The sequence below is a fragment of the Capricornis sumatraensis genome, chromosome 21, assembly GCF_032405125.1.
Source record: "Capricornis sumatraensis isolate serow.1 chromosome 21, serow.2, whole genome shotgun sequence".
Lineage (NCBI taxonomy): Eukaryota > Metazoa > Chordata > Mammalia > Artiodactyla > Bovidae > Capricornis > Capricornis sumatraensis.
The window spans coordinates 35,259,836-35,280,612 of NC_091089.1; the positions used below are offsets into that span (position 1 = coordinate 35,259,836).

At 42.8% G+C, this 20,777-nt stretch overlaps 1 protein-coding gene across 2 annotated transcripts in view; it reads right to left on the reverse strand.

Annotated features, from left to right (window-relative positions):
* Window positions 1-1,335: 1,335 nt before the first annotated feature.
* The window catches only part of TTC39C (tetratricopeptide repeat domain 39C), a 101,159-nt gene continuing 81,717 nt past the window's right edge, over window positions 1,336-20,777 (reverse strand). For both annotated transcript variants that reach the window (XM_068993762.1, XM_068993763.1), the window contains 8 exons: window positions 18,442-18,535; window positions 15,228-15,335; window positions 6,681-6,790; window positions 5,510-5,633; window positions 3,910-4,007; window positions 3,461-3,565; window positions 2,146-2,184; window positions 1,336-1,631 (listed from right to left, as the gene is read on the reverse strand). In XM_068993762.1, coding sequence (XP_068849863.1) covers window positions 1,542-1,631; window positions 2,146-2,184; window positions 3,461-3,565; window positions 3,910-4,007; window positions 5,510-5,633; window positions 6,681-6,790; window positions 15,228-15,335; window positions 18,442-18,535 — 768 coding nt within the window. In that variant the 3' untranslated portion in view covers window positions 1,336-1,541. The remainder of the gene's footprint in view (window positions 1,632-2,145; window positions 2,185-3,460; window positions 3,566-3,909; window positions 4,008-5,509; window positions 5,634-6,680; window positions 6,791-15,227; window positions 15,336-18,441; window positions 18,536-20,777) is intronic.

A 20,777-nucleotide genomic window follows, 5' to 3' on the forward strand; every position in this document is an offset into this window, starting at 1 on the left:
GCATCTAAAACCCATGCAGCAGTCCCACTAGAAAGAAAGTCAATGTTAATAAGCGCTTTGTAAGCAAAAAAAACATGAAGCAAGTTCAGCCAAAGTCAGTGAGGAGTAAACATTTTTTTTAAAGAAACTATTATTCCCTCAAAACCTGATTAAGTAGATTAAAGCTGCCAAAGCTCTAGCTGCCCCTCCCATGTTTGTTTTGAAGTGAAATATTAAAACTGCTGATGTTCTATATTATACTTCAGCTAAAAGGATATGTAAATTAAATGACACCCCAAGAGGATATTCTATAGGGTACTGGAAATTTTAAAAATAACTACCCTTAAGATTGATCCAGGTTAGCCACACAATGACATAAATTCTAAAATGACTGAGGTATTTAGATTCTTTGAAAACACAGGTGTGCAGTACTGAACAAAGAGGTAAATTCAATGACAATAAAAATTAGCAACAAAGGATTAAAAAATAACTTTGAAGTCTATTTACAATATCAATAACCTGAGCTAAGGGGAAAATGATTAAATCCTGGCAATAGACAGCCCAGCAAATCCTTCACCAGCAAATACTTTGAGGCAAAAAAATCTGTGTGCTTTCAAGAACAGCCTTTTCATGCAATTTGCTGAAAAAGTTCCAAAACTTGGAAATTAGACAATTAATAACAAAGGATGGGAAACACCTATAATGTAGGTGTTACTAATCTTGTCTGTAGCCTAGGTCTTCTAATACATTCGCAAAAACAGCTATACTTTGGGCTGTAAAACTATCTTCTATTTGCTTTCATGTCGGCTTTCAAAGGGAAAAAAATGTTTGTCCTTTGAAACATTTTTGTAGACAAGCTGGAGATAAATATTTTGATGATACAACTTCAGCTGAGAAGTATTTTTTTTTAATAAGGAAAACTTGGAATTCTGGGTTATATTTGTTTTTACAATAAAAATTATTTGGTCTGTGGTCAGGAGACCTGCATTCTATTCAAGACTCTATAATAAGAGGAATAATTAATTGGAATAATTCAATTTGCTTTTTTGTGCCTGAGGCTCATTTTCTGGACAATGGAGATTAGAATATCTGTGCTATTATTCACAGGAATAGTTTGAGGATAAAGTAAAACTGGAAAGCACTGCTATTTTTTCAAAACACAATATAAATACTATGTTGTGATACTGTTAATAATTTTACAGGTACGTTGTGTTACCCAGTCAGATGTGTGCTTCAGGTAGGCATTCCTACAAGATCGCAGGTTGAATATTTAGTTTACTTTTATTTTAAAAATAATAAATCACAAAACTAAAATGTTTGAACAAGGTCACTTAACCCTCTCCCCAGGTGGTTAGTTATTATTACTACCATTATCATCATTTTTCTTTTTTAAGTTATGTGTTTAAAAGAGGAGATCTTTAATACATCAGCCTAACTGAGGAAACGTGTCCTGGGCCCAGACGGTTTTCGGAAGAAAAGCTGATCTTCGTAAGAGCGGTGTGCTCTGCTTTTAAAGTGCAGAACCTGTGTTGGGGAGGGACACAGCAGGAACTCGGGGTCTGTCACTGAGGGACCAGTTCCCTCACTGAGGCCAGAGCAGCATGAATGCGGACATGCAACCTGTTTTCAAAGTCGTAGCCAGAGAAATCCTCCTGCAAGACCAGAGAGAGAGACTATTAGCTAAGCGGTCGGTGCGACTACAGTATTAACCACACTGCACCTTGTGCTTCCAACAGTAAAAACTCCTTATGCTCCTAATAACGGCTTCACACTTTTTTTTTTTTTAATTCCCCAAACTTCAAATTCTTGTCTGTTTTTAAAATGTCAACTGAATGTTATTAAATGCTGTCTTTGGAAAATTTCCCTTATGTTATTCGAAGTTGCTGCTAAACTTCTCAACTCACGAACACAGTTGTGAAACCAAGTTATTTTCCCACTCAAACAAGAAGAGTTTCTATAAAGCAGGATGAGCAATTTCATAGGAATTTTTTGTGTAATTTTACTTAAAAATCAACTGCTCACTGATTCAGTTATGACTTCCCCCTCCAGGTATATTATCAACCAGGACAATCTTTTCACAAAACCTCTTGAATTCAGGCTCAAGAGTACACACAGAGGACAAGGTCACTGGAAAAAGAGAGACTGGGGATTTTGGGGCATTTTTACCTTTGCTTGAAGAAGGAGAGTTCTGCCTCTTCCTACAGTCTATGAATATAAGAAAAACACATTATCTCTTAACACCTATGTTTATATATACTCAAGCAGAAAATGTTATAATAGAAGATTTGTTAATTCCAACAATTCATGGTGACCTAGAGGGGAGTCAACTGCTCATTCAAGCATAATGACTCAATTTTTCTTTAATATAATGATGTTTACATCAAGGAATTACTTGATAATTTTTCATAATTTTAACTATTATTCTATAAACAACTAAAAGAGTTAAAATAGTTTAAGACCCTAAACAATCTAAATTTGATAATTTAAGTTTATTGGAAGTCAGTAAGCTAGATCTCTTTTTGAAGGCAATACTAATTGAGAACAATCAGCTTCATTTTTCAAGAGATAAATCATATTTGTTGTATTTTATGTATATGTATTTTAGGTTGCATTAAGAGTAAAACTTATCTTAAAGAATATGGCGTTAGAAATTTCTACCAAAATTCATAAAAACTGCATTTTCTCTTTTGGTAAAATTAGAATTTCAAATGACAAGACTTATCAGATGACATATTTAAGGATTAGGCTAGAATATTTCTGTTGATTTAGCTCAACTTTTAAAAAATCCATATATTTGAAAGCTGACTTGAATTTATTGAAACTTAGAATTTTATATAGTCAATAACTGAGCTTCTAAAAGAAGGTATTAAGCAAATCCAGCACTGTTAAAATTCTGTTTTTTAAAAACTGCACCATTGTGCTTAAATATACATCTTAATAATCCATCAAATTTAAAAGGTATTCTAAAAAATTTTAAGTAATCCTACACATCATCCTCATTTATTCTCACTACAGTCTTTATTAAATTGGAAAGGCAGGTATTTTTTATCCTGTTTTATAAATTAGGAACAAAGTATATGGTTAAGTAACTTAATTGGTATCATACACTAAAAATAAATGATAGCACTGGGATCACAATGTAATTCTGTATTCATCTGAATAAACCACATTACATCATATTATAATGATTATATTATAATCATATTATAATTTTAACTCTAAAATAAAAAAAAGAATGACTCTGCCTCAAATGAATTTTTGTTCCAAAAGCTATGTTTATCATTGTAACTCCAGGGAATAGATTACGTCCTTCAACACAGTGATATAGGATTAGTAGCTTCTTGGATTCATCCCATGTGAAATCAAGGAAAACAAAACAAAACAAAAAAAACAACTTGTTTTAAATGAAGGATTTTTTGTGCCTGTTCACTTCCACAGTTTTGCTGATGAACACTATTTAAGAAAATAGGCAAGATCTTACCTCTGGTTTGTCTAATAGAAGACAGCCAAGTTCATAGCAAGCATATGGCTGAACGTATAAGTTATTCTGACGACACAACTCATCTTTGACAGCTCTCTGAAAGAACTGAAAGTAATACAGATGTTATTGGAATGAACTAACAAAACTGCCTCCTCACTTCCTCCTCCACCAATTAAGATTGTCATCTTTGATAAACAGATACTGCCAGAAAAGGAGCCCATAGGTGAAGAAATATTCAAAGGCTCTGAAGTCACATTAAAAACGAACATGAACCATCACCAACTTCTGGCATCCGAGAGGATGACCTCCATCTAATAAAGTGGATGAAATTCATACTGTGATGGGAGACTGGCTTTGTGCAACGCTTTTTCCTTTTTCTCATTCACAAGCCTATATGTAGTTTTTCATAGTTCAGTTTCCTTAGCTATGACACCACATGAACAGTTTACCTGAACAGCATCTTCTGAGTTCCCTAGACATTTGTGTATGGCACCAAGAAGCAAATACTTTAATCCAACGACAGATGAATCATCTACTCCATGGCAAGCTTAAAGAGAAGTAAAGACAGCAAGAAGGGAATACATTCACTTAAGTATCATCAGGAGTTAAGAATCTCATTGCTTAGCAACTTACTGAGTTCAAACTGAGAAGGTTCCCCTTCCTCATCCATTAGTGAGTCTCCTTAGTCCAAGAAAGTGATAATCTTTCTTGTGCCTGCCAATTATATTTTATATTTGCATGTGTGTTTGAATTATCTCTAAATACATAGCCTACACTTGTGCATTCAAAAGAACATAGTCCCTAGGATTCTTCACTGTTCCTTTGAGTTAGACATTGGTAGATATTCCAGACTTGCATCAACAATCAGGAATGGGTTTTAAATTATGAATCTTTTTAAATAACAGAGCAGAACTTGCACATCCAAAAACAATTTTATTTCCTTTCAAGTAATCTCCTTGGGTTCTCTGGTGGCTCAGATAGTAAAGCGTTTGCCTACAATGTGGGATCAACCCGGGTTTGATCCCCGGGTCGGGAAGATCTCCTGGAGAAGGAAACGGCAACCCACTCTAGTATTCTCACCTGGAAAATCCCATAGATAGAGGAGCCTCTTAGGCTGCAATCCATGGGGTCGCAAAGAGTCGGACACGAAGGAGCAACTTCACTTTCTTTCACTTTTCAATCTCCTTGGGAGGGTTACACGCCTACTCTAAATACAAGGCCTCAGTGTACAACTTCTTTTGGAGATGTATTACTCTGCTCTGGAATATCAATACTGACAAACTTTTTGACCTTTGAGAGGAAACCTGTTTTTTTTCTTAATAAGCAAAAGGCATCTAAGTCTGATGATAAAAGCATGGGACTCAGGGGCTTCCCTGGTGGCTCAGGGGTAAAGAACCCATTTACCAATGCAGGAGACATGGGTTCGATCCCTAGTCTGGGAAGATCCCACCTGCCGTGGAGCAACTAAGCCCGTTTGCTGCAACTACTGAGCCTGTGCTCTAGAGCCCGGGAGCTGCCACTATTGAGCCCACGAGCTGCAACTACTGAAGCCCCTGCACCCTAGAGCCTGTGCTCCACAACAACAACAAAAATGCCGCTGCAATGAGAAGCCCGCACCCTGCAATGAAGGGCAGCCCCCACTCTTGCCCCATCTAGAGAAATGCCTGCGTGCAGCAACAAAGACCTAGACTAGCCTAATTCCATTGGAATTCAATGGAAAATGCTATATTTGATCACAAACTAGTGTCACTGCAGAACAATCCGATAAATCTGAGTCCAAAATATTAATACAAAATCAATTCTGGAGAAGGGCAGCATATACCTAAGATGACATTTCCAAAATATTAATAACCCCGATGATCAGAGAGCATCACCACACACTCCTGAATCTGTCCCTTCCAGGGCTTTCTATCCCTAATACCTAAGTGATGGGATTTTCTTAACCACCAGGCCATTGGTCCCAGAGAGTGACAGATTTGTACTCTCTGAGTCAGAGCAGATGAGTGAGACACTGAAGGAACAGGCTGCTGTGTGTACTTTCTTTTTTACCTTGACTCATCCTCTGTAGGTTTGGTGGGGAGCAGTTGGGGAGGGCTTTCCACAAGTACAACACTTCGATGGATGCCAGCACGCAGAGTGCTCTGGTTGGGGTTTGTTTCCGAAATCTCTCTGCCTGCAAGCAGTTAGAATGATTAGGCTACATTTAAAACAAACAAACTAACTAAAAAGACAAATACTTCAGAGACATTTTAAAAAATGCATGGTTCATATTTGATATGAAAAATCCCCTCCCACAAAGACAGCTAAAAATGAAAATTTCTCTCTGAATTTTGCTTTTTTATTTTTGTTATATTGGTAGATATGCCTTTCTCTCATTATTCAATTCAATCTACTGTTGAGATCCAGGACATATTTTAAAAACTGCAGGATGAAACCAGATTCATTTCGGTTTGAGTCTAAGGAATTTATAAAAGCTGGGTGACAGATATTAACTCAATGGGTTTATATGAAGGCTGTAATACTAGAGGCCTTTTAGTTATGGTTTTATTGACTTTTTAGTTTTCTAATTAGTCCCAGTCCTCTTGGGGGCATTCCCCATTACAACCCAGTTTATACTCAACTAAACCATTAAATGTTCATTCAATAAAAACTTCTAACTAAAAACATGCAGAATTCAGGATATGACAAGCTGTCCTATAACCTACTATAATTCAGCTAAACTGTATTCTTAAAAAAGTACAGAAATATATGAGGGCCTTTCTCACTACAGCCCTGGGTCTTTCTGCTGGTCAATTTGATGCATGCTCTTGCTTTTTATTCATCACCCAATGTGACAGTTTCACTAGATGAGAACCCAGAGTCTGTATCTCTTGCCCAGGTTCTGCTGATCTGCACTCCTCTGAGGCTACCTCACCCTTCAGATATATGCACTCCCTCTCCAGGGGCCCATGAGCTCCATAGGGTCAGTAATGTCTCTCTTCATTCAAAGAAACAATAGCAAACAACAGCTTTAATTATTTGCAACCAACCAGTACTTTGCATTCGGAGCAGGATGACACGCAAGAATATTCTCTCACAGTCGTGAGCTACTTGCTCAGCAAGGAGATCAGCTTTGCACAGGATTCCCTAATTTCCTAGGATTTCCATTTGCTGTCCAAGGAGACCATGGTTAGAAATATCCATTATAAACGACACACCAGATCAGCAAGTTCCAACAAACCTTTTTCACAGAAAACTGTTCAATCTGATTGTTTTTCCTTTTGAAGAGCTTCTGAACTTCTTTAAAGACAATCTGTGCCCCGTCCACATCACCGGTGGCTCCCTGACAAACTGTAAGAAACCATCGTCATAATCTTTAAAGTATTTAGGGGAAAAATACCACTAAGGGATACCCAGGTTGATGATGCTTGGAAAAGGTTATTACCAAAGGAGAAAATGGGAGGAGATATTTGTAAAGACTGTTACATGTGGGACTACACCAACCTGCTGATCCTCATTCCACTGATTCAATAATTATTTCCCTGCTGCTAGGTTCCCTGAACTTTACAGGAACATGTTGGGGAAACTATCGACGCAGATATTGTCACGGAGCACAGTCCCATTAGAGCTCACACACTTGGAAAGTGGAAGAAAAATGAAAACTAGGCAAGAACTGGGAGGACTGTGAAAGCTTCACACTGGTAGAGGGACATCCCTGTGCCTGGAAAGAAAGTCATGAAGTGGTCCTATATATGACAGTCCTTCACTGTCATGAAGTAGTCACGGGTATGTTCATTGGGCACCTACTACCTACAGCCACCATCAGGATGTGAAGAAGAAATACACGTGCTTACAGCCAGAAGAAACTTGAATTTCAGCTGGAGAGAGATCACCCACAGTTCCAGAGCTACAATGGATGAAGGGAAGAGCGCCTTGGGAGTCTTGGCATCAAAGTTACTTTCAAACAGCTCAACGAGGGAAGGGGTGGTTTCTCTTTGGAGTAGTCGGACAGCTCTAAGGAACAATGCAGCCAAGCTGAGCCTTGGAGGGGGCTAAGACTTTGATCTTCATCTACCCCGAGCCCCAGGCAAAGACTCAAATCACACTGCCTCTGCTTCACCTGCTCTCTCCCTTCTCCAAACTTCATACCAGGCTGCAGTCCCACCTCCTCCATCTGACTTAACCAACCACTCTTTGTCATCCTCTTTGCAACTCCCATGACACTGAATTCCTTTCTATTAATTTCTTGTTGATTTTGTCTTTGGCACATACTGTTTTTCAATCCCCACTTGGAATGTCCATTGATTTGCTAGTTCTTCCTTCTTTATTTGAGCAATCCTAAAACTAGATGGTCCCATTCTCACATTTTGGGGCTTGGTCAAGCCAGGCACAGGGCTGTGGCATGTCAGAGGATGAGCAGCTACTAGAAGGTCAAAGAAATACAAGCAGCAAGGCCTGGAGAAAGCTGAGGATATCAAGGTGATGGGAAAGGCAGAAGATTTCTCCTGGGAATCACTGGGATTAGCCTGAATATGAAAAGGGAGAGATAATCCCATTCTCAGTTTTGGAAGCAGTACTGGTCCCAATGTGGGGTCTGAACCCATCCAAGATGACCTCATCTGTTGTGTTACAACATTTCAAAACCAGAAGGAAGGTTGGTGATTGTTCTGTAAAACAATTTGATCGTATTATAGACCCAGGAAAGTTAAAAGACTTGCCTGAGGTCACACAGTAAATCAGTGAAAAATAGTAATTTCTGCTGCCCCTAGCTTGAGGTTTACTTACATAACTGATTATATTATTATATAGTCACATAATTTTCTAAAAAGGAATGAGCAAATGTGGGCACACAAGAGAGTCATAAACATCAACAATATCAGGATCTGAATCACCTCCGCAGGTCTATAACACTAGTACCTCAGATCCTAAAGCATATATATACCACTTCCTTTTCATAAGTTACAGACAGTTGTCTCAAAGGATGCAGATATTAGAAAGCATGAGCATCTCTGATTTATCCTAAGTCTGAGACCTACACAGACTTAGGATGCTTGGCCCGTCCATTAGGACTAAGCTTTATTGTTGTCGTTAGTCGCTCAGTCGTGTCCGATTCTTTTGCGACCCTATGGACTGTAGCCCATCAGGCTCCTCTGTCCACGGGGTTTCCAGGCAAGAACAGTGGGGTGGGCTGTCATTTCCTTTTCCAGGGGATCTTTCTGGACCAGGGATTAAACTTAACATCTCCCCCACTGGCAGGTGGATTCTTTACCAATGAGCCACCAGGGAAGCCCTTAAAGAGATATTCTAATCTTTTGGGGTAACTTATTTTGATGTAATTTCAAACTCGTAGAAAATCTGCAAGAATAGTACAAGGATATGGTCCAGCCATCCCACTTCCTACATTACACTTCGGGTAATGTACTAAATGGCACGGAAACCAGGGTTTCAAAAAGAACCACATTCCTAGCAGCATCATTCACGACAGCCAAAGGGTGGGAACACCACCAGTGTCCACGGACAATGAACAAATAAAACGTGGTCTGTACACACGATGGAATATTATTCAGCCTTCAAAATGAATGCAATCCTGACACATAGTACACGATGGATGAACCTTGAGGACACTATGTTAAGTGAAATAAGCCAGATTCAACCGATACTGTTGAGGCTACCTGCTTGAGGAACCTAGAATAGTCAAATTCATATAGACAGAAGGAGCAGAGTTTATTAGAGGTTGGCATGGGCGCGGGGGGGGGGGGGTGGGGGGAGAGGGGTGTGAGTAGTTCTTGTTGAAAGATCATAGAGTTTCACTCCTAAAAGAAAAGAGGGGAATGAGAGAGTCAATTCCTAGGTAGGTTGATAAGAAGTCCCGAGTCCCCAAGGAGGAGAAAGGGGTCTTGGGGCTTTTGCGAAGGGGATAGAGGTCTGGAGTCCTCAAGAAGGTGAAAAGGACAAGCGCTTTTTTCCACATTGTTTTGTCTTAGTCGATGTAACAATGTATCTTGCTTGAGGACATGTTTCTCCTTAACAAGAACCTTCCAGCTAATCTTGTTCTCTTAAGAAGTATGTTGTGGGAATGGGTCTGGTAAAAGTATATAAGGCTTTGATGAAAACTAGCAGTGGGGCACTCTCCATCCCCCTTCTGATGTCTGTGTCAGAAGATTTCTGCTCCTTTTTCACTTTAATAAAACTGCTACACAAACACACACACAAAATAAATAAAGATCATCGAGTGTCACTTTTCAAAAAGAAAGTTGGGCAGTGGTGAAGGCTATCAAAGAACTTAATGCCGCTGAACCACACACTTAAAAATGGTTAAAACAGGGAATTCCCTGGCGGTCCAGTAGTTAGGATTCTGGGCTTTCACCTTCAGAGGCCTGGGGAAATAAGATTCTGCAAGCTGTCCAGTGTAGCCAAAAAAAATTTTTTTTTAATGGTTAAAGTAGATTTTACGTTATGTATGGCAAGGGTGAACGTCGACATTCTAGGAATCAGCGAACTAAAATGGACTGGAATGGGTGAATTTAATTCAGATGACCGTTACATCTACTACTGCGGGCAGGAATCCCTCAGAAGAAATGGAATAGCCATCATGGTCAACAAAAGAGTCCGAAATGCAGTACTTGGATGCAATCTCAAAAACGACAGAATGATCTCTGTTCGTCTCCAAGGCAAACCATTTAATATCAGTTATCCAAGTCTATGCCCCAACCAGTAACGCTGAAGAAGCTGAAGTTGAACGGTTCTATGAAGACCTACAAGACCTTTGAGAACACCCAAAAAAGATGTCCTTTTCATTATAGGGGACTGGAATGCAAAAGGAGGAAGTCAAGAAACACCTGGAGTAACAGGCAAATTTGGCCTTGGAGTACAGAATGAAGCAGGGCAAAGGCCAATAGAGTTTAGCCAAGAAAATGCACTGGTCATAGCAAACACCCTCTTCCAACAACACAAGAGAAGACTCTACACATGGACATCACCAGACAGTCAACACCGAAATCAGATTGATTATATTCTTTGCAGCCAAAGATGGAGAAGCTCTATACAGTCAACAAAAACAAGACCAGGAGCTGACTGTGGCTCAGATCATGAACTCCTTATTACCAAATTCAGACTTAAATTGAAGAAAGTAGGAAAAACTGCTAGATCATTCAGGTATGACCTAAATCAAATCCCTTATGAGTATACAGTGGAAGTGAGAAATAGATTTAAGGGACTAGATCTGATAGATAAGAGTGCCTGATGAACTATGGAATGAGGTTTGTGACATTGTACAGGAGACAGGGATCAAGACCATCCCCACGGAAAAGAAATGCAAAAAAGCAAAATGGCTGTCTGGGGAGGCCTTACAAATAGCTATGAAAAGAAGAGAAGCGAAAAGCCAGGGAGAAAAGGAAAGATATAAGCACCTGAATGCGGAGTTCCAAAGAATAGCAAGAAGAGATAAGAAAGCCTTCTTCAGTGATCAATGCAAAGAAATAGAGGAAAACAACAGAATGGGAGACTAGAGATCTCTTCAAGAAAATGAGAGATACCAAGGGAACATTTCATGCAAAGATGGGCTCGATAAAGGACAGAAATGGTCTGGACCTAACAGAAGCAGAAGATATGAAGAAGAGGTGGCAAGAATACACAGAAGAACTGTACAAAAAAGATCTTCATGACCCAGATAATCATGATGATGTGATCACTAATCTAGAGCCAGACATCTTGGAATGTGAAGTCAAGTGGGTCTTAGAAAGCATCACTACGAACAAAGCTAGTGGAGGTGATGGAATTCCAGTTGAGCTGTTTCAAATCCTGGAAGATGATGCTGTGAAAGTGCTGCACTCAATATACCAGCACATTTGGAAAGCTCAGCCGTGGCCACAGGACTGGAAAAGATCAGTTTTCATTCCAATCCCAAAGAAAGGCAATGCCAAAGAATGCTCAAACTACCACACAACTGCACTCATCTCACATGCTAGTAAAGTAATGCTCAAAATTCTCCAAGCCAGGCTTCAGCAATACGTGAACCGTGAACTTCCTGATGTTCAAGCTGGTTTTAGAAAAGGCAGAGGAACCAGAGATCAAATTGCCAACATCCACTGGATCATGGAAAAAGCAAGAGAGTTCCAGAAAAACATCTATTTCTGCTTTATTGACTATGCCAAAGCCTTTGACTGTGTGGATCACAATAAACTGTGGAAAAGTCTGAAAGAGATGGGCATACCAGACCACCTGACCTGCCTCTTGAGAAATCTGTATGCAGGTCAGAAAGCAACAGTTAGAACTGGACATGGAACAACAGACTGGTTCCAAATAGGAAAAGGAGTACGTCAAGGCTGTATATTGTCACCCTGCTTATTTAACTTCTATGCAGAGTACATCATGAGAAACGCTGGACTGGAAGAAACACAAGCTGGAATCAAGATTGCCGGGAGAAATATCAATAACCTCAGATATGCAGATGACACCACCCTTATGGCAGAAAGTGAAGAGGAACTAAAGAGCCTCTTGATGAAAGTGAAAGAGGAGAGTGAAAAAGTTGGCTTAAAGCTCAACATTCAGAAAACGAAGATCATGGCATCTGGCCCCATCATTTCATGGGAAATAGATGGGGAAACAGTGGAAACAGTGTCAGACTTTATTTTGGGGGGCTCCACAATCACTGCAGATGGTGACTGCAGCCATGAAATTAAAAGACGCTTACTCCTTGGAAGGAAAGTTATGACCAGCCTAGATAGCATATTCAAAAGCAGAGACATTACTTTGCTGACTAAGGTCCGTCTAGTCAAGGCTATGGTTTTTCCTGTGGTCATGTATGGATGTGAGAGTTGGACTGTGAAGAAGGCTGAGTGCCGAAAAATTGATGCCTTTGAACTGTGGTGTTGGAGAAGACTCTTGAGGGTCCCTTGGACTGCAAGGAGATCCAACCAGTCCATTCTGAAGGAGATCAGCCCTGGGATTTCTTTGGAAGGAATGATGCTAAAGCTGAAGCTCCAGTACTTTGGCCACCTCATGCGAAGAGTTGACTCATTGGAAAAGACTCTGATGCTGGGAGGGCTTGGGAGTAGGACGAGAAGGGGACGACCCAGGATGAGATGGCTGGATGGCATCATGGACTCGATGGACGTGAGTCTGAGTGAACTCCGGGAGATGGTGATGGACAGGGAGGCCTGGCGTGCTGCGATTCATGGGGTCGCAGAGAGTTGGACATGACTGAGCGACTGAACTGAACTGAACTGAACCATAATTTAAAGAAACCTCTCAGCTATAAGATAAACAAAGTTTGAAGATCTAATGGATAACAACATGGTGACTACAGACGATAATACTTCATTATAAATTGAAATCTGCCAAGAGTAGAGAAAAAGAGAAAAAAAGAAAAATGATTTAAAAGAACAACAACAAGGAACCAAGTCCCCAGTGGCTGTGTTTCCAGTCCTGTAACGCCCATCTTCTCAGGCGCTGCCTGTAACACATACCAGTCCTTCAAGCCAACTCAGATAACAGCTCCTGCAAGCAGCCTGCACTGAGAGCTCTACGGCGAGCGCCACCGCACCCCCCACCCCCCGCCTCCCTGAGCCCTCTTTATGTGAAGCTCTTCACACATCATCTTCACGAAACCCCCATGGAGAGGTGGAGACTGGAGTCTTCCATGCTTTATCATCTCCTACAACTGATGTGATCCTGGGATTTCCAGTGAGAATAAATGCTCCTCTATAGAGCCACACTGTACATTTATTTCTTCATGCTCTATGTTCCACAAAGATTGAAAAACCATACATAGCTCATCAGTATCACCTTTCTAGATTCCATGTATATGCGTTAATATATGATACCTGTTTTTCTCTTTCTGACTCACTTCACTCTGTGTAACAGGCTCTAGGTTCATCCACCTCATTAGGACTGACTCAAATGTGTACATTTTTATGGCTAAGGCATAGCCTATTGTGTATATATATACCACAGCTTTATCCATTCATCAAGCAATGGAGACGCAGCATGGAGACAGACTTGTGGACACAATGTGTGAGAGGGTGAGACGAATGGAGAGAGTATCATGGAAACACAACGACCACATGTAAAACAGGCAGCCAGTGGGAAAGTGCTGTATTATGCAGGGAGCTCCAATCAGGTGCTGTGTGGCAATCTAGAGAGGTGGGAAGGGGTGGAAAGTTCAAGAGGGAGGGGACATATGTATACCTGTGGCTGATTCATGTTGATGTATGGCGGAAACCAACACAATATAGTAAAGCAATTATCCTCCAATTAAAATAAAACAAATAAATAAATACCTGCCCACACTGACTACCTGATCCTATCACCCCACAGCGACAGCAGCCTCTCTGTTTTGGTTCATCACCGTGCAGGGCACACCAAGCCCACTCAATAAACAGCTGCAATTTTCATCTGAGATGCCTCTGAGTTCTGTAAACTAGCCCTTAAAGTATCCTAGCAGCATACTGAAAATATTCCTACTCAAACATCAACAACAAGAGCCAGATGAAAATGGATTAACACCCTGTGGGGTCTACAGGAAGGCCTGCGGGTGTAAGGGCTTCCATCCTGATTGCTAATGGACTGCAGTTCCAGAACATTCTGGATATACACACGGGTCACTGTTAATTCTTTTCCCATTTTAAAGAGACCAGTTGCAGGGATGGAATGACAGGAGATGTTCTATTAAATGCAAACCTTCAGAGAAATAAGAATATATTTAAAATAATGCTTGGATCAGTTTTAAATTTTAAGTAAAAGAATCGCTTCTGTGGGTGTGTAAGGAAAGCTCATTGCTAGAGGCAGCAGAAGTACACTCCCTGGGTCTCTTCAATCCCTACCTAAACCATTCTGCATCACACAGGCAATTCATGGGGCTCAGGGCACAGAGAGCTGTTCTGTCCACCAGGTGGCAGCATGTCTTTACCTATCTGTTCATGAAAGGGGAAAAGGCAACATACACTGATACGCCTGTCAGAAAGTGTAAGTTGTTCCTGCCATAATGACATGCAGTGTTTAAACACCTTGTGCTCTGCAAAATCACACTAATTATAACAGGGTTAAGAGGCAAAACAAGGCTGGAACAGACTACTCAAAACCTGTGCAGCTCAAAACAAGGGCACTAACAATGCAAACGAAGATATGAACACGATTTAAAAGACGTGTTCAATGCTTTAAAATTCTTTAAGCGCCTGATAAACGAAAAATAGATTTGAGGAAAAAAAGGAGAGGGGCGAGGGTAAGTTGAGGCTGTTTAGGACAAGGTGTACGAAAACGAGAATGTCGTAACAGGCATGTCCAGGACCCAGCATGTGACGGACCCAGCCCTGGGGGGGCACTGGAAGGGGCAGAGCGTGCAGCATCTAAGTTCCCAACGTTCCACTGGGTGGGTGGGAGCTGTATTCAGTTGCTATTTACTTGCAGTCCAAAACAGTACTTTAGCTACCTGATCTGAAGATCTGATTCACTGGAAAAAATCCCAATGCCGGGAAAGATTGAGGGCAGGAGGAGAAGGGGACAACAGAGGACAAGATAGTCCAATGGCATTACCGACTCAATGGACGTGAGTTTGAGCAAGCCCCAGGAGATGGTGGAGGACAGAGGAGACTGGCTACTGGAGCCCACGGGGTCTCAAAGAGTCAGACACAACTTAGCAACTGAACAGAAACAACAACACGTGCTGTGGGAAACTGTCAAGAACACTCTTCCGCATCCTCTGCCCGTCGCTCTCCATCCAACAGCAAGAGGGCGCTAGTCTGAGACAGAGGAGGGCGTGCTGTGACCACGTGTCCCGGGATCCACTCACCTGCAGTTAGGTAGGCGTAGTAGCACTGGGACCACCGGGACTCATTTTTTAGCCTCTCAAAGGAATCGAACGCGTCCTTGAAATTCAGCTCTATCATGCTGCACCAACCTGTGAAACAGACGTTTTTAGAAAAGGATCCTAAAGTAACACAGGCTTCCCTGGTGGCTCAGTGATAAAGAATTCACCTGACAATGAAGGAGACACAGGTTCGATACCTGGATAGGGAAGATCCCTTGGAGAAGGACGTGGCAACCCACTCCAGTGTTCTTGCCTCAAAAATCCCACCAACAGAGGAGCCTGGTGAGCTACAGTCCATGGGATTGCAAGAGTCGGACATGACTTAGCGACTGAACAGCAAAATAACAGGCTTTTCAGCCCATCTGTAGGTTACACATCTCTCATCCTGCTGACTTCCTCTGCAAGTGTTCCATGTAAACCACCTGAGAACTTCATAATTCTCTTTTTCTTCTTAAACATTTTCAGTGGGATGCTTTGAGGAAGACACAGCATCTCTGATTTCACAACCGGTGAGGCAGTATAGAAGGGAAAGGCGTAAAGATTTTGAGGAAAATGGTCTAATTTGTCTCCAGTTGTGCAATAAACCTAAGCACAGCAGTGCTTCTCTCCCAAGAACAGGCAGAGAAAAAGAGACGACGAGATTATATAACACGGTGACCACCTCGGAAGTCTCACATACTCACCAGCGTGTTCACGATCACTGGTAATTAGCAAACGGCGCAGAGGAGTAGAGAGCGAGCCAGTGAGACATTAAGTATTTGCCACTCTCCCTCTGGGGGGGCAGAGAAAGGACCCAGCTCTCTCAGAGCAAAACATCCTTAGGTTGGCATCCTGGGGGTAGGTAGGGGTGGGGAGAAGCAACAGCAGCAAGGATGTAAGGAGTTTTATCCTCTGCTGTTAGTAACAGCAGCTCCCCATCACAGAGCCAGCCCTGTGTGTGCCAGGCACCTGATGTAATTCTCTCTAACCCCAGTGCAGTCTTGGAAAGGTGGCTGATGGTGCCACACCTGACCAAGGAGAAAGCCTAAGGCATGAAGAGGCTTCGTGACTTGCTCAGGGTCACACGGCTTAGAAGAGGGAAGGGCTGAGGATCAAAGGCCATCGCGCTCTCCTTTCTGAGATCTGCCTAACAAATTCTGTTATCTACTCCACGAAGAAGTCACGTCACCTGACACCCTACAGGGATGAGGGGAAGCCACACTTCCAGGAAATTCAGCGTCAAACTCCACGGGATATGATATGAAGTTGATGTATTTTAGAGTAAAACCTGGGGCTAGTTATTTCCATCCTAAAATAGACTTCAGGGTAAGACTTGGATTCAGTGCAAAAGTAGAGGTGGGCGGTAGCACCAAACCAAAATAAGGAGGCTGAGTTCTGATTGTGCTGTTCCCGCCCTCCACCCACACCCCAGGTTAACCCTAAGTCCCCAGCACTGGGTTCCATGATTTCTAAGCTTTCTTCAGCTCTAACATTCTGCCCCTCCACAGACCCAGAAGTGGTGCACACACAAGAAAAGGCCACCACGATCAGTCTGCAATATATACAGTATCAAATCTTTACGTTGGACACTTTACTACAATGTTACATGTCAACTCTATCTCCATGAAACTAGAAGGAAAAAAGAGTATCCTAAACAAGAAACATGAAAGGTCACCAAAGCCAGTTCTTCAAGTTCTATACTACCGTGTCTCATATTCCCTTCCACATTATGGCTACAAACCAGAGCTCCAGCAAGTTGGTTGTTGTTGTTTACTTGCTAAGTCATGTCTCTTTTGTGACCCCATGGACTGTAGTCCGCCAGGCTCTTCTGTCCAGGGGATTTCCCAGACAAGAATATTGGAAAGGGTTGTCATCTCCTTCTCCCAGGGAAGCTTCCTGACCCCGGGATCAAACTCAAATTTCCTGCATTGGCAGGTGGGTTCTTTACCACTGAGCCACCAGGGAAGCCCCCCAGCAGAGGTTAGACTGCAGAAAAATATATTTCCCACGGGATCACATTTGATCTTCACTTTCTAAGCTATAGCAGACGTATAAAACATAATACTGTTTATTGGGCAGTTCTCAATCAGTTAGCACTCTTCCTTAAAAAAAAAAAAAAAAAGATTCAGGAAGACAAATATATCTACGGCAGGCAAGCAAGCAGCAGGCACTGTAAGGTCCACGCTGCCAGGTGACAACTGCCTCCCCAGGCTTCCTCCATCTCTTTCGTGTCTCTGACGAAAGCCTTTGGAGTCTCAATTTAACTTTTGGTTCTCATCACCACCTCATCTTTTCTCCCGTCTCTGCTCCCTCCTTCATTCCTTGTACATGAGCTATATACAGTGTGACCTTGAAGTCTTGGCTCAATCTCTAAAAAGCATGAATCCCTTACTAAAATGTGTTTCTGCTGTTTCGAGTCCAAAGTTGTGTTTATGTTTCTCAGCATAATTAAGCCACTGTCACAGTCAAGGATTATGGAATCACTAATGTATTTTAGTGCAATCAGCCAAAAAAAAAAATTATAGCAACAACTTTGGGGGAGGGATCTCCCCCTTTGGGAGAGGGGGGCTAAATCTTGGGCAAACAAATGCCTCCGAGTCTGTCTATAAATGCATCTCCCAAGAGGGGAGAAGCAGGAGGAAGTGGCTAACACGTGTGCCAGGTACCCTGCCTCACGCTCATTCGGGTACTTTCATCTAAACCACATAGCTGCTCCAAGGGCTACTGCAGGGTGAGGTCTCCTAGTTAGTTGGTAGAAGAGCTAACTGGGTTTGGAATCCATTCACCCAATCTCTCCTAAGCTGGACTTTTCTTCTCAGGTACACATTGGTGGGAGGGAAGAGATAACAGTTCTGAATTTTAATATCCAGTCCAATAAAAGAGTCAAAATTGTTTTTTTTTTTTTTTTCCAAAATTGGTTCTTACTCTATTCATTCAACTGTGCCTATTAGCCTAGAGTTAAATCGTCAAAGGAACAAATTATTGGAAAGAAGTAATGAGAATTCACTGAGATAAGTATTGCTACTTCCGCTATGGTAACAAAGTACTGTTATTACAAAAGGCAGCCAGCATTTCACAAAGACACAAACTGCACAGCGTTAACAGCGAAAGAGCGCACAGGAATGCATTAAAACTTGCAGGACAAGAAGCTGGACATAAACTGCTGTGTTAATAGACTATTTCATGACAGGCGACTGGACCGACATTCAACACTTACCAATTTCATAGAGACAAACATGCTGGATTTCCCTCTGGTCTACTGCAAGCTCCAGAGCAGTATGGAAGGAAGTCAAGGCACTGTTGATTTGACACTACGGAAAAAAAATGAAAACAGAGTCATTGGCTTAAGATCTATCATTAACATTGCGACAGAGGATGAGATGGTTGGATAGCATCACCGACTCAAAGTTCATGAGTCTGAGCAAGCTCCAGGAGACGGTGAAGGATAGGGAAGCCTGGCGTGCTGCAGTCCATGGGGTCGAAAAGAGTCTAACGTGACTGAGCGACTGAACAACAAAAGCATTGTTTTCCCAAATTCAAAAGTGTCTTTTCCCTTGTAGTTACTTTAAACAGATTAAGCCGTATAGAAGAGAGCAATCTGAAGACTTCTGGGGAAATGGCCCCATCCATGGTTGTGAGCCGAACCGAGCTCAGCGTACCTCTCCTTCTGTTCAGCCAGAAAGACCCCCCCGGGAGGGCTGGGCCCACAGCCCCTCCTGCCACTGGGGCTCTCTGTGCACCTGTACACTAGAACTTGGTGGAGTCCAGTGATGAGCTGAGCTGATCCTTGGGACAGGTGACTTTGACAGGAGAGGGACTGCACGTCCTCCTTGTGTGTATACCCACAGGGCCCAGAGAGACTCGCAGTCAGCACTGTTGGGAGCCAGCGCCCAGGTCCAGCCTCAGCCGCTCTCCCTGCTGGGACCCCCTCACTCTCAACCCCACAACTCAGTGCTGTTGTCAGATTGCTTCTGGTCATCACCTCTATCCTCTGGACACTTTAGAAACTGAGGATCCAGATTTCTCTTCCTACTTTTGCGTTCGTCCAGTACTGTCTAGAGCCCAAGAGACTCTCCAATGTCTATCCTGCTCTTTCCTGGTTAAATACATTTAGTTTCTCCTTCCAAGAAAGATCTCTTTCAAAGTCTGCTGATCTGTGGCCATAAGTAACAGGTGAGAGCACCTAAAAGGCATCATCAGGATGAAAGGGAGGTAGATTAAACCCTAAATACGGCAACGACAGGCGTTAAGTATCACCCATCACTAAGAATATAGTGATATAAATCCTCAGTGTCCCGAAGCCCTGATGCACGCTCAGAAGTGTTCCTTTCTCCCTCCCGCGGGTGTCTGCGACACGATGCTCTTCCACCCTGCACTCAGCACTCCGTCCTGTGCATCCCTCTTTGCTGCTCCCAGGGAACTCCCTTTCCAATGCTCCAGCTGCCTCCTCTCCCTGCAGGCAGCAAGCATGAAGGGTCTGAGAAGAGGGGCTGTCGGTTCCCTGAGCCCAGCCCCCACCACATTCCTCAGTGACGCGATGCCTGATCACTGCAGGAGGCCCCCGGACCCTACACAGGGCACAGATGAGTCAGCAAGGAGATGTGCAGGACAGGCTGTGACTCAGGAGCACTAGGAGCCGAATGACTCATGAACCAAGGCCACGGCTGGGCCAGCAACTGCTCATGCCCTGTAACCCTTCACTCTGCTGGCAGCAAGCTTCAGGCTGAGCGCTCAATCCCGTGTCACCCCGCAAGTGCTCGGCAGGCAGCCAGACAGACAACACACGCATCGCTGCCTCGCTGACTTGTGCTCTCAAGGAGCGCAACACCGAGCCGAGGGGACCCTCGCAGGAAAGAATCGAGCTCCCTTCCCTAACCGCAAGACGTTTACACCGATTGTGAGCACAAGGCCAAGATGTGTGTGTGTCTATGTATGCATGTGTTTAGTTGCTCTGTGGTATCTGACTCTTTTGCGACCCAAAGGACGGTAGCCAGCCATGGTCCTCTGTCCACAGGATTCTCCAGGCAAGAATCCTGGAGTGGGTTGCCATTTCCTCCTCCAGGGGATCTTCCCAGCCCAGGGATGGAACATGCATCTCCTGCATTGCAGGCAGATTCTTTACTGCTGAGCCGCTGGGGAAGCCCACAAAGCCAAGATACCAAAGGTAAAAAATCAATCTCTTACGAAAAGCGCGTGTGTGTGGGAAGATCTGGACACTCATTATGCCCATTTATAACTTTCTGGATCAATTGTTCCTTCCTGGACCTTCCTGGTGGTCTAGCGGTAAAGAATCCATCTGCCAATGCAGGAGACACAGGTTTGATCTCTGGTCTGGGAAGATCCCACAGATCAACTGAACAGAGCAACTCAACCTATGCACCACAACTACTGAGCCTGTACTCTGCAACAAGGGAAGTCACCACAGTGAGAAGCCGGTGCAACTAGAGAGTAGCCCCCCACGTGCCACAGTAGAGAAAGCCCACCCAGCAATGAAGACCCAGCACAGCCAAAAATAAATTAATAAAAAAGTTCTCCCCCTGCATCACACATGCA